The 13,334-nt window shown below is 33.4% G+C and overlaps 1 protein-coding gene across 1 annotated transcript; it reads right to left on the bottom strand.

Annotated features, from left to right (window-relative positions):
• Positions 1–299: 299 nt before the first annotated feature.
• LOC144851672 (uncharacterized) lies at positions 300–13,127 on the bottom strand. The gene is made up of 9 exons (XM_078709249.1): positions 12,980–13,127; positions 12,309–12,430; positions 6,577–6,718; positions 4,384–4,505; positions 3,868–3,978; positions 2,900–2,945; positions 2,400–2,460; positions 2,062–2,152; positions 300–957 (listed from the first exon to the last, which is right to left on the bottom strand). The coding sequence occupies exons 1-9, from the start codon at positions 13,116–13,118 to the stop codon at positions 841–843; spliced, it is 951 nt and encodes a 316-aa protein (XP_078565375.1). The 5' UTR covers positions 13,119–13,127; the 3' UTR covers positions 300–840.
• Between the last annotated feature and the right edge of the window lie 207 nt (positions 13,128–13,334).

Genomic DNA, 13,334 nt, shown 5'->3' with positions numbered 1-13,334 from the left:
GTCATATCAATACCATATTTGAGCATATCATTACCATATTTGGGCATATCATTACTATATTTGGGCATATTATTACCATATTTGGGTACATCACACTTTTTTTTTGTCAAAGTAGTTTGATAGTGTAGACCGAGCTTACCTTCTGTCAAAACATTTTACCATGTACAGAATACCAATATTCAGGTCTGTTTTTAACTGCCAACGAGAGGTCTTGAACTGGAATCTTAAAACGTGTTATCAAATCAATTAATACACGATAAAAATAGAATTTAAAAGAACAATGCACCAGTTAAGAGTAATCGGAAGGAAAGAGCCAGTTTAATACCTCAGCATCCTGGCATCATAATAATAATAATAATATGCCCTCAGTTTAAAGTCCTTAAGCGTGTGTGCTAACCTTTTACATTACCTTTATATTCGCTAAAGTTCATCTTTTAATAATTAAAGATCACAAACAATTACAACAAAACAACTTGATAATAGCCGATTCTCTGTAGGCCTACTGTGTATCTATATGCAAATTCCGTGTTACGTCATCGGGTGTAGGGCCTATGTCTAAAAACATATTAGGTCCTAATAATAAAACAGCAATGTAGGCCTACTTGTGTAACGTATTCTATAACATGCGTTCCACTGATTCTCCTAACTCAGAGAGCATAGGTTCTAGTCTAGTGATGAGCATTATCATTTATATGGTTTGTTGTCTTGGGCCATGTAGGTATATAATTATTTGATACCTCCATCGTTGGATTGGGCTTAAAGCTACGATATCTTTGCAATGTGGAAACGGTTTCGGATACCACCTTGTTTTTAGACAATGGAATTTTAGGTCCATGATGTTCAGATGACACGGTAGAGATGTACGCGCTCAAGGTCATCTATGTCATCGGGTTCAAGGTTATGGTGATCATGCGCAAGAGGAAGTTCTTCTACCCAAGAGAGTAAATCAAAATCCATCTGAAATGAAAACATTCATAGTACAACATACAATATCTAACCTTTCTCTCAACTAAAAACAACTAACAAACTAAAACAGGTATTTAGGGTTACCGATTTAATTACTGATGATGAATTGTTCACATCATTTTTTTCACTAAACTATCTAAACGTTCTTCGCCTTTGTGTCCACAGCAGTCGAGTTCGTCTGCGCGACGGCATCACTGATTTCGCTTGGTTCACACTTGGACGCAACGCAAGGGCGTAACCGCAGAGCAGGTAGCATAATTTGACTAATCTCCAGTTAATTAAAAAGTGTTTACCATATTACCCGATGATGATAACACATATTTTTTGGGGCAAAGTTGAGATCATTTTTACTAATTTGACTAAAGCTCTATTTCTGTTTCCTTTAACATCAACATCTACAGCAAGTGTGCAGACAAGTGTACAATTATTATGTCGCTGACTCAGACAATGTACTAACAACGTTCACAATAATATTTGGTGTTTTTTCCAGAAAATATTTCTTCATTTCTTCTTTTTTGTAAACGTGCATATTGCTAATCACAATGGGACGGTGACTTCGAGGTGAAAAACAGGAAAAGCTGATGATTCCTGTCAATGTTTTTCAATCTGGTCTCCAGGTCACTTAAAGGTCACGTCAAATATACAGTAATAACCATTATTAACAATGGATTACGTCATTGTGTGCAAAATCGAGCGAACGACACATTTGAATAGGATTTGTTTTCTATTTACGCCCTCATGCGTCAGCTATATCACCTTAGAAATTGAAAGGGACGCCTGGTCGCAATTATTAAGATAGTTTGCGGTCTTAATTGGTTTGTTAAGTTGTGGTTATGACGTCATCAATTCATTAACTGAACTTGCGAAATACAAACATCAAAATATTCGGAAAAGTTCCATCAGAAACTTCTAGCTTAGTCATCAAATAACGAACGATAAAAGACAGCTTTAGCATTGACATTTCTCAAACAGAAAATACTTAATTAGCATATCTGTAATAAAATGCCAGATGTATTACCACTGTTTAAACTTTATAATATAATTATTTTATTTTAACATTTACGACGAGAAGAAAAGTGTTTTTATATTACATACCTGTAAAGATTGCGTCATCTCGTCAATACTTGGAATGGTCACAATCAATGTGCCCTTCTTTCTAATAGATTTAGACAAAAACCTCCATATTCTAGAGGAAATAAAATGATTTACCAAATAATGATAACAATCATAATAAAAATGTACTAAGCCTAGTTTTAAGAAAGTTTTCCAAAGTTTGCTAGTGTACTTGACAAACCTCTGCAGAAAACAAGGTTGAATAAGTTCTAGCAAACTTTAGTTTTGTTTGCAAACTCCAGTAAACTCCAAGTTTGGAAAAAAGGGGTTTTTCAGTATTAGTGTACTGTTGTTACGCCAAAATAAACACTATTACATACTTTATTTGTTGTTTAATGTTTGCGAAAAACTCGAATACATTATGCATGACCACTACATCGGCTAAAGAAGAAAAGAAACAAGAAGAAGTAAACATAACAAGATTTTGAAAATGATTATCTTATCTGAGGCAGTTTGTACTTTTAATTAGTTTGTACTGTTATACTCATGGCTATAATGTATAAATGTACAACATCTTGTATATGCATTGATATTTGTTATCATACGAGTTGACGCCATATGATCTTGTTGGAAGGAAGCGTCCATTTTATGCCAAAAACTTTACACAATACCTTTATTGAATTAAAGCGGTAAAGTAAAAAACATGGCCTCAACTTTGATGATTTGCCAAAAAATATGCCAAAGAAATTATCAAAAACAATACGATAAAAGAAACTTTGCCAAAATTAATTACGCTTTTAGTAAGTGTGGCGGCTAAAGTGCAGATATTATAGCAAATTCCGGTATAAAACAATTCGTATTAAAGAAAACAATCGCTAACCTTCTAATAGTATCTCATCTTTGTCTAAAACATCCGCACATATAACCTGAAAATGTATATTAAGAAGTAATCTATTGATTATCAAAAAGTTGTTAACATCAATAACAATTCAACAAAATGCTGCGCTATACCGGTAGTTATTGATAATAGGGAGTGGGATGGGTAATCCCAAGGATGGTAATCTATAATGTAAATAGTTCGAAATGGACATTTAATGTTGTTGTTGAATTACAAAATACTAATTATTCACCAAAAATGGATCTACAAATGGCTCACTATATGCTGAAAAATTGGAAATTGAGAATTGCACGCACGCCTATCATGCGCACGCGCACTGCCTCTGTACACCTTTCATATAACATGAACATTAAAACTTATAGCGCTAATTTCTATCATATCATAATCAGCAGCACTTTATATCAATTAACTATCATAACAATGCATTTAAAATATTAGATTTCTTGTGTTATTGGCACCAACGACGACAATTGGAATATACGAAGTTTGCTTAGTCACAATGTGTATTTCTTCTTCAAGGTTTGTAGTCTACTCTTGATTGTCGTCATTAACCACAATTCTTTTCCCAGAATTCCCAGTTGTTTTAATTAGAACACGGTGGACATTGAACCAGAGGTCCACTTGGTGTAATTTAGAGCAATATTAAACCATTTATGCGTCACCAAGCGCATTTCTATACCTAAGATCGAAACAATTTCACGTGCCATTGACGTGAATTAGGCAAATTCTACGTGCTTTTGTTGGGAACTGACTTTCTTCATAAAAATCTAAGAGTACGTAAAATTTCCATTTTATGTTGTGCTCAAACAACGTAAAACAAATAGTTATTAGTAAAAGTGTACCATCACATTTTGCATAAGTGCGCCCGCATGTTTTTTCTCAACAGAGCGCGTTCCACTTTTGGAAAGTGTAACTAACAATGGAACAAGATGGATTCAAGGGTCAATTACCTTTACTCGTTCGGTCATGTGATATTTCTCTATGACGTGTGATTGTAATCTACAGAGATCTTCGTTCATTTCTATTCCCACAATTTTAGACGAATTGCTGTAATAGTAAGCCTGTACGATAACAAAAACAAGTTGTACTTTTTAATAAACATGTCTCTTGAGAGCGAGTATATTTAAAAGAAATAAATGTGCTTGTTGATAATACAGGGGACAGTTGGGAGAGGAAAATCATGGCCAAGGCTAACGTCACACTCATATCCAAGCTAAAATTTTAGATGGTTTTCGACGCATTCGCATTTTAGTGTGAATCATGAGAAATGCGTCAAAATAATAGTACCACTTGAGTAGTAGAGGTTACTGCAAGCAATGTGGCTTTAAGCTTTCATTTCTTCATTTTATTTCTTTTCAGTATTTACAAAAAAAAGGGGCCCAGGCCAGTGTCAGTTAAGTGATTAAATCAGAGCTGAGCCGGTTCACCCATGCTTCTTCCAGGCATAATCAACTGGTTCCACTTACTCCATACAGAACCGGTCCAAGTCTTGAACCAACATCAACAAGTACTTTTCCGTTAAGATCTGGAAGAACGTCTTTAAATATATATTTCAACATGAGCAATGACGCCGAGTGGGATATAAATGCTGAAACAAAAACGATAACTAAAAATAAGTGCCAACATCGACTATGGTATTTTTGCCATTTTAGTGCGTACAGGGAAAGGAACAACATTCCCTCTTTAAAACATAGCAATACTTAACAACAATTTGATTTATAAATCTCTGTCTACACTATCAAACTAGTTTGACAAATGATGTGCCCAAATATGGTAGTGATATGACATGTCCATATATGGGCACATCACATTTCTTTGGTAAAGTTTGATAGCTTTACGCACTCACGACGTATCTTAGAAAACGAAAGTCTAAATATGTTTTGAAATGAAAAAAAGTCTAAACTTTGGAAGGAGCCATGTGGGTATCTCAACTCCATTGTAATGGGACTAACTAACACGCCCCCATTTTCTTGTTACACAATCAGACAATTGTCATATTCGATTGGGAACTTTCGTTGTCAACATAACACATGTTCTCAACAGAACGTGATGATTCGAATAGAAAACTTTGACAACGCAAGCTTTTTCGTCAAGAACAATCTCAACACTCGAAATACTCCGTTAAATAAGTACTCAACGGAAAAAACTATACTCATCGGTAAAACTCCCAATCGAATACAAAAGACAAATGTACTTTTTAGGTCTTCATTTTAGGAATTCACTTTTACATTATTATGAGTTCAAATCCAACAGGATACGCCCAATACCCAATGGTCATATTGAGCAGGCGACAACCTGTTGGCTACATTGTTGGATCAATGGCGGATTAAATGCCATCCCGACGGAAAGAGAAATGAAAAAACGTCTGCTAGGATATGCATGTGGTGGGGCCTAGGACGAATTGACATAATAGACCAGTGAATAAACTTGTCTAGTATTTGCAATAGAATGCTAAATCTGTTTAATATTTTAATCTTTCTCTGCTGAAAATAACATTGAACGCGATATGGTTGAAAGAACTTTCACATAACGAAAGTGTAGTTATGAAAGAAAGATTTCAGTCATTATAGGCCTCATAAGGCATTATAGAAACAGAACAAATTAAAAACGTATACGTATTTTTGGATAGTTAAATGTATTTAAATGGTTAACTCGCTTCTTTTGGTATACTATTAAATATTGTAAATGTAATTCTGAATTGTGAATACGTGAAGTTTTTTTTAAAAGGTTGTATTGACTACTGAATCTATTTAATCGGTCAACTTTGATATCCTCTAATAAACCTTCTAGGACTGTAATATAATAATATAGGTTGGTAAGGGGATTACAAATTCTAATAATTGTTACGATGTTATATTGTGCGGGTAAACAAACAAAATTAATGACGTGAACATTTAAGATATTCTGAATAATGTACGGTATACCATGTCTACCTGGAAGATGTTAATAAAAGCATCATGTCCCATTTTATCACTCTTTTTAGGAAATTAAGACTGTACTTGGAAAATGCTACCGTCAACATCTCATCGTGAAAATAAAAACATGCGGACAGCTTAGTTATATCATGATTATATCGTGGAGGATTTCATTTCAAATCCTTTCATGAAATTATATTGTTTGTTCGTTCGAAGCCAAAATTAATTGTCGATTTTTATGTAGGAACTCTCATATTAAGTGTGATAAGGTAATAGACCTTTTCCCCAGTACGGCTACTGCGTACAAACCGTGACCATAGTAACGGTTTCAACATGCTTTCACACGACGTAGATTAGATTAAACGCCCTCGTATTTTGTGACAGAAGGTTTATTAAAATGAGGGCGGCAAACATGTTAGCGTACGTACTAAATAAATAATGGTACTATTAACGTTTGTTATATTAAACGTATACAACGTTAGTAGGCTACCATCTCATTAGATAAAACAATTAATAAATGTGTCCTTCTGGAAAAATGAAATTCCAACCTTGATACTAGCATAGTTATGGTTAGAAGCGAGAGATTTATAGTTTATAAGTTATGTTAAAATTTATGAATTATGTGTTATATGGTATTGGCATTGCAGTAAGCTGAAACGATACAGCACGGTGTTTATTGTCCCTAGACATGATACAGTACACTACTGCATTAAAATACATTTCAAAATGATAAAGCATCCATACTTAGCGGTTTGGTACGGTGTGATTTACAATCCAAGCAATAATTTCTTGACATACGACCATCTTCACAAAGCTCATCTATTACGTCATCATCATACAGAAATTGATCAACATGCACCACGGTGGATGGCTCTAAACACGCAAACTACAATGAAAAAAGTAAGATGGCTCTAAACGAGAAACAGTGGGAAAGTATATAGCTCTAATTCGTGATACGATTCACGATTAATTAAGACGAGCACGGAATGAATAACCAAGCCTTAAGCTCTGTCTACACTATCAAACAAGTGTGATGTGCTCAAATATGGTAGTGATATGCTTAAATTAATAGTCATATGACATCATCATGTCCATATATGGGCACATCACAATGTCACATAAAGTTTGATAGTGTAGACAGAACTTTAGAAGGCTTAAAGTTTTTATTTTACAATATGTTTTAAAATGTGTTTATATTACAGCTTTTGTTCGAATTGGCATCGAAACTCTAAACTCGTTTTAAAACCTAATACGTCATCATAACATCGTATAAACGGCCACCACAGATACGGGGTAATTGACTTTTAAGCACCTTCGTAATTGTTCATAGGTAATTAAATACGCATTGAACACACGTGCGAACGTAATAAACATCTCAGCATTGAACTTACTCCACTGACCTTACGACAAGTTGGCAAAGCGTGTTGGCAATTGCTGTCTGTCAAACATTGATTACATATTGTTTTATTATTAGTTACGTTTTCATTGAGGGGTCAAGTCATGGGCATGGTATACGTGTGATTCCAATTAAAGACCACTATTATGAACCAATGTGTTTTAGTTTATGATTTAGTAGTATTGACCGTGATGAGGTCAAACTTAAGCTTGGGTCCCACAATAGACGGAACGCAAGGATATAGACGCAACACAAGCGAGTTGACCAATGACGAGCGACTGTTCGAATAATCCATCGCTTGTGATTGGTCAAATCACTTAAGCTTTTTGTTCCCACTAGGACGCAACGCAAGGACGTAGACGCAACGCAAACAAATCCCTTACGTTGCGTTGCGTCTCTAGTGGAAACCACACATTACGTTGCGGTACCTCCTTGCGTGGCGTCCTAGTGGGAACCAAGCTTTATCTGGCGTTATACAGTATAAAAACGTCATTTTGAAAGACCCGGAGCCATACGACCGAATTAAATAGCGTTTGAATTGTACATTTAGTAGTATACACATGTTTCTACTTATACGCGTCCATACATTATGGGGTATCAAATATCAAAACGTCAGAGATGGTCCTGACTAGAAACGCAACGCAAGCGAGTTGACCAATCGCAAGCTACAGTTCGGACTATCCATCGTTAGTGATTGGTCAAATCACTTACGTTGCGCTTACGATCCATCCATCCATATTGTGGGTCAAGTGGGAACCAAGCGTAATATTTGAAAAACGTCCTGGGCGGGAATCTTTCCTTTATAATAAACAATAACATATTTAAAATTGTAATATTATTCTGCGCGATATGCCACCTAAGTTACTTTCTAATCTAACAAGACATTTAATATAACAATGAAATAAATATATCAGGTTTGATTACAAATTTAATCCAGTTCAGAGTCAAGCACATGGTAGAAAAATTAATTTTTAAAGTTTTAATATTTTGGTATTAAATATTAAAATGCTAGATATAAAGAACTCAAGGACTTGAGCTAAATGATGTTTTCCCTACAAGTCAATTGGAATTGTTAATTCTATTTTAAAGTAATTTAAGCCCTTGTTAAATTGGAAACTTTTGTTTTTGTTATTCACGACGCCTTTGTAAATACAATGTTTACTGTATATTTTTAACTAAAAAAAACATAACTAAAATCATGTATATGACATTTTAAATTCAGATGTTGGCTGTCATTTCTAAAGGTCTAATTCATTTCAATTATCGTTTTCTCTTAATATAGTTTTAATTTTTAACAAAAAAATGAATTGGGGAAGTTGGCTCAAAATATCGTTCTTGAATGACGTCACAGTCAAAGGGCCATATCCCAATTAACAAATATTACAATACAATGCCATGTATACTAAATAGTCGACGCATGATTATCCATGTATCATTATTATGTACAGGTATTATATTTTACGTAGAACCTTAATCGGGACCCAACAAAGTCGTAGTGTTAAAACATCATATTGCCCTGGTTGTTTCATGGGAAAGTGTCCGCTTATGCTTGGTTCCCACTAGGACGCAATGCAAGGACGTTAACGCAACGTAAGCGTGTTGACCAATGACAAGCGACAGTTCGAATACTCCATCGCTTGTGATTGGTCAAATCACTTACGTCGCGGTTTAGTGGTGTCCCAAACGAAGGGTTACGTACTTTCTTGCATGCATGTATAATGTTGCAAAAAATGTGTCATCTGATTTTTGTTTTGTTTAAGGTTACATCGCTTTCTCTTTGGCTCCTTAATAAGTTCATCTTATTCATGTTCATTTTGTGCAAATTGTTAGTAGAAAAAGAAAACAAAACTTAGAGATATTATCTTACAATTTACAGCTTCGAATCCTGTTTCATTTTTCTTTTAAAATGATCTTACTTCCACCTCCTTGATACCAGAATAAATTAAAATTTATACTTTGCTTCCGTTTCAGTAAGAAAAAGTAATAACATTATAGAGTTGTTTGTTTTTCTGGTAATTTTATCAATAAAAAAAATGGCCGGCGATCACACACGTTTTATACGGAATCCGGAATGCGTTTAGTGTGAATGGTTCTATTCTTAGGCACTGCGCATTTTTCACTTTTTATCCGGCCTCAGTGTGAACGAGCTCCTGTTATGTGAGAGATCATGTGACTCTTGGGGAACTATATTGCTAATACATTCATCAATACTCACCATATTGTATAAACGCGAGGCGAGATAATAAAGATAACGTCATCGAGTCAATGGACTTTATTAAGAAGACAATTGAATTACAGAGTTGGATGCCTTTTAAATGATACATTAATGGTATTTAAATAAACTCATAGTATTAACGAAATTAAAGGGGAACTATGGTTTTGTAACATTTCATTTGTTAATTTAAAAAAAAACAACCTCTAAAGCTCTGTCTACACAGATGTGACAAAAAAATTGGATGTGCCCATATATGTCATATCACTACTACCAATTTTGGGCATATCACTACCGTATTTGGGCACACTTTTTAAAAACTAATTTGATAGTGTAGACAGAGCTTTAACTTTAATAGTATCAAAATGATGGCTCCCATTGGAAGCAACGCAAGGACGTAAACGTTTGACCAATCACAATCGACGGATAATCCGAACTGTGACGTTTTGATCAAATTACTCGCGTTGCGCTCTATTATTTTGAAAAATTGATAAAATATTTAGGCAACAGAATGGGAGGATTGTTACAAGACTCGTATACCTCTATAAAGGTTAGATGGAGTTTAGTAACGAATATTTCTATGTAAAGCATTTTGAGTGTACACGTAAATTTGCATAATTTATGACAATATCATAATCTAGTATTTCAGTAATTTCAAAAGATTGGCTTTTAATTTCAGTGAAAAACCGGTTGTTTTCCAATTAAAGGTAAAGTGTTTATAACAGATGACTGTACGCATAAAAGGTCGATTCAGGGCATTCGATTACATTATAAAAATTAATTTCGTAATTGTATGAGATAATGAAATACTCAATATTCATAGTTGACGGTAAATATTCCCAGGTGAATATCTTTAGAACAGTGTTACTTTATATTATTAAAATGTAAATTAATTGTTGTTACGTTCTGTGCTAAGAGGGTTCTTGAATTACGTATCCTTCTTCGTCTTTAACATCGAGTGCAAGAAACGTTATATTGCATTTGACCCATATAATTTAAAGATTTTTTCAAATTTTTTTTAAATATTCCATTTTAATGTCACATAACAGTTATTCACTTTGACAAAAAAGTGGATCGAAAAAAAAATGTATTTACCTAAAAAAATGAAATTTAAAGCGAAAAATACTTAAAGATGTATTGTCCCTTGAAACACAAAAAAATGAAGGTCAGAATATTCTAAATTTAAATTGGCCATATCAAAGTAATATTAAAGTTATTCACTTTAAGTCGAAAATTTGAGCCAAAAACAACAATTTTACGTAATTAACAGCTAAATTAATTTTATTACATTTCGTATGGAAAGTTGTCGCGAGCGAAAGTAAACAAAGATTTCAAACCATGATTATACATTATGCATGATGCTAATTCGGATTGTTTACAACTCGTCACGGTTGAGAAGGTGTTTTCACACAGATCGCGAGGAAGTTTTATGATTATGCATACAGAGTAGTCAAATAAGCGCGTTGCATTATGAGATATGTTTTGATCGAAAACTCTGACTGGAAGTCAAAGTTATTTTTTGAACCAAAAAACGTCTGTATTTCAGTTAAATGATTTTTTTTTCGACTAATTTTTGGTGAAAGTTAGTAACTATTATGGTACTTCAAAATGACCCACTTTTTTTCGAAATCTTTTATTTTTTATTTTTTTGGAATTTGACAAAGGGACAATACATCTTTAAATTGTCTGTCAGACAATGTTTTTTTTTGTTAAAATAAACTGTTTCTTTTGTCTTTTTATAAGTGAAATACATTTTTTTTAACGGTAAATGAACTTTATTAAAACTGAAAAATGGCCTATTTAAAGTCTGGTTTGATTAATCTTTATTTTTCATGTTTTGAGGGGACAATACATCTTTAAAATAGAGTAGAGTATTTGTAGAGTAGAGTAGAGTATTTGTTTATACAGTAGTTGATATACAAGACAACATACATACGATGCTTCACATACTGTACTGCAACATACAGAAGATGCTTTACATAGCACACGTCTGTGTTAATTAACTTGATTATTACTATTAGCATGGAGGAAAACATTATTATTATTTTTTCCTCCATGCTATTAGTGAGGTGATTAATTACATATTGAGATATTGAAATTGAATGGAATCTAGATGTAACATTATGACTATATTTAATTAACATACTGTAAATAACCAATGAACCTATTAATAAGCCATCACTGACTAAGTCAGTGTACTGTAAGCTTTATCATTTTCTAACATTGACAATATAATTCAAACTGTGCCTTTAAATACTTTTCATTTACATATATTTTTTGTTGAATATGTCATTTTAATTTAAAAATATTTGTAATTAATCTTCATTTTTCATGTTTCATCTCTAAAGCATTTCAGTGAAGTATTTAAATTGAGGTACTGTAAAAAGTATATACGTCATATGATACTCTCAAAATGACGGAGGTAATAACAGTTTGTTAATTGATTGAGTAACTAATTGATTGATTGACAACTGCTAGGTTTACTGACAGACAAACTGACATTACTAGTCAGATGGATTAAATGCAATGGATCTTGAAATGTAGGCGGAAATGTAAATGCAAATGCTAAAGATAGTATCAGATTTGGAGCAGCACTTTGTTTCACTTCATTATCCTCGACCCCAGCCCACACCCCTCACCAACACCTATTTAACCCCTGGATCTACCACTGACCATGGCAACCAAACAAACAATATATTGAGTTACTGAAAAAATGTCCATCCCATAATAATAAACTGATTAAAATTACAATTATCTTTAGAAACGTAAACAATGAAAAAATAACCTAAAATGTAACATAATACTATGCTATTTAATATAATACCTAAAATTAATTTTATGTAATAATATAAAAGTTGATAAACATACATCACCAATTTCTGGGTGTGAGACATGTTCGGTTGCCATGACAGCAGATAATGGTAATCCTTCATAATCCCGGATGTCTTCACGGATAGAATTCAGATAGACATCATTGTTGTCAACAAATCCTTAGAAAATATAATAATAAAATATCACTGTTATGTCATGTGTCAAAATACTGCTGTATCTGTCAGTTTGCAATATATTAGGAAGGTCTACGAAAAAGTAATAATTTATATCTTTGTTAAATAATTATCTTGTTATTTAAAATAAAAAATCCACACATTTACTTATGTTTCTGTTCTAGTAGTAATGTAGTAGGCCTACAGCAGCAGTGAAAGAATAATTAAAATAATAATTAAATAAAATGCATGAAATTCGGCCCAGGCCATACAATTTAACAAAATAAATTGAGGATAGGCCTAGGCCCCCGAAGACACCAAAATTAGACAGTTAATGATACTGGGGTAGTCAATTTAAACACGTAGCCTATAGATCTGAAAAGTAATCTGCTTTAGGCCTACCATTTATTCAGGCCTACTATCTTATTTGGCAACAGGCAGTCGTCGTCACATCCTCGCCGCGCTACGATCTCATTGAATTTCACGTAAAAAGTCTAGCATTTCAGGGCCTAGCTTCGTTCGTGTTTCTGAAACCATAGTAATAAATGAACTTACCATCTACTGTCTCAAACCAATCTTTGACTACCTTAGAAAATTCTTGTATACAATGTTTGGGTATTCGTTGGACGAGAGATGTGAATTCTTTTTTTAAACCATTCAGTATATCGTCTGCTGCAAAATTCGACTCCTCCATGCTTGATGGGAATGTATCACGTGATAGTTTGAATGAAGTAATGGGGAATCCCCTATTTACGCAAAAACTTTTGTGTCCATAAAACATCTTGTTTTTACAGTAATAATAGTAAATGCCTTTTTATCTATTTCTTATAAATGACGCCTAAACTCATAAACTCGTAGATAAATATAATATTTCATTACATGCGATTTAATTTAACAAATACCATGAAAA

This window comes from Antedon bifida, chromosome 9, assembly GCF_963402885.1.
Source record: "Antedon bifida chromosome 9, ecAntBifi1.1, whole genome shotgun sequence".
Taxonomy (NCBI): Eukaryota; Metazoa; Echinodermata; class Crinoidea; order Comatulida; family Antedonidae; genus Antedon; species Antedon bifida.
The sequence above is the reverse complement of the archived record's forward strand: the minus strand, read 5'-3'. Positions and strand labels throughout refer to the sequence as shown.

Bases quoted from the DNA above. Each gene is read 5' to 3' on its own strand.
- LOC144851672 (XM_078709249.1), bottom strand. From the start codon at position 13,118: ATGGAGGAGTCGAATTTTGCAGCAGACGATATACTGAATGGTTTAAAA. The intron at 3,979-4,383 runs GTAAGTGGAACC...GTTATCGTACAG, and splicing joins TTGGACCGGTTCTGTATGGA to GCTTACTATTACAGCAATTC. The intron at 2,461-2,899 runs GTTAGCGATTGT...TTTCTTCTTTAG, and splicing joins AGATGAGATACTATTAGAAG to CCGATGTAGTGGTCATGCAT.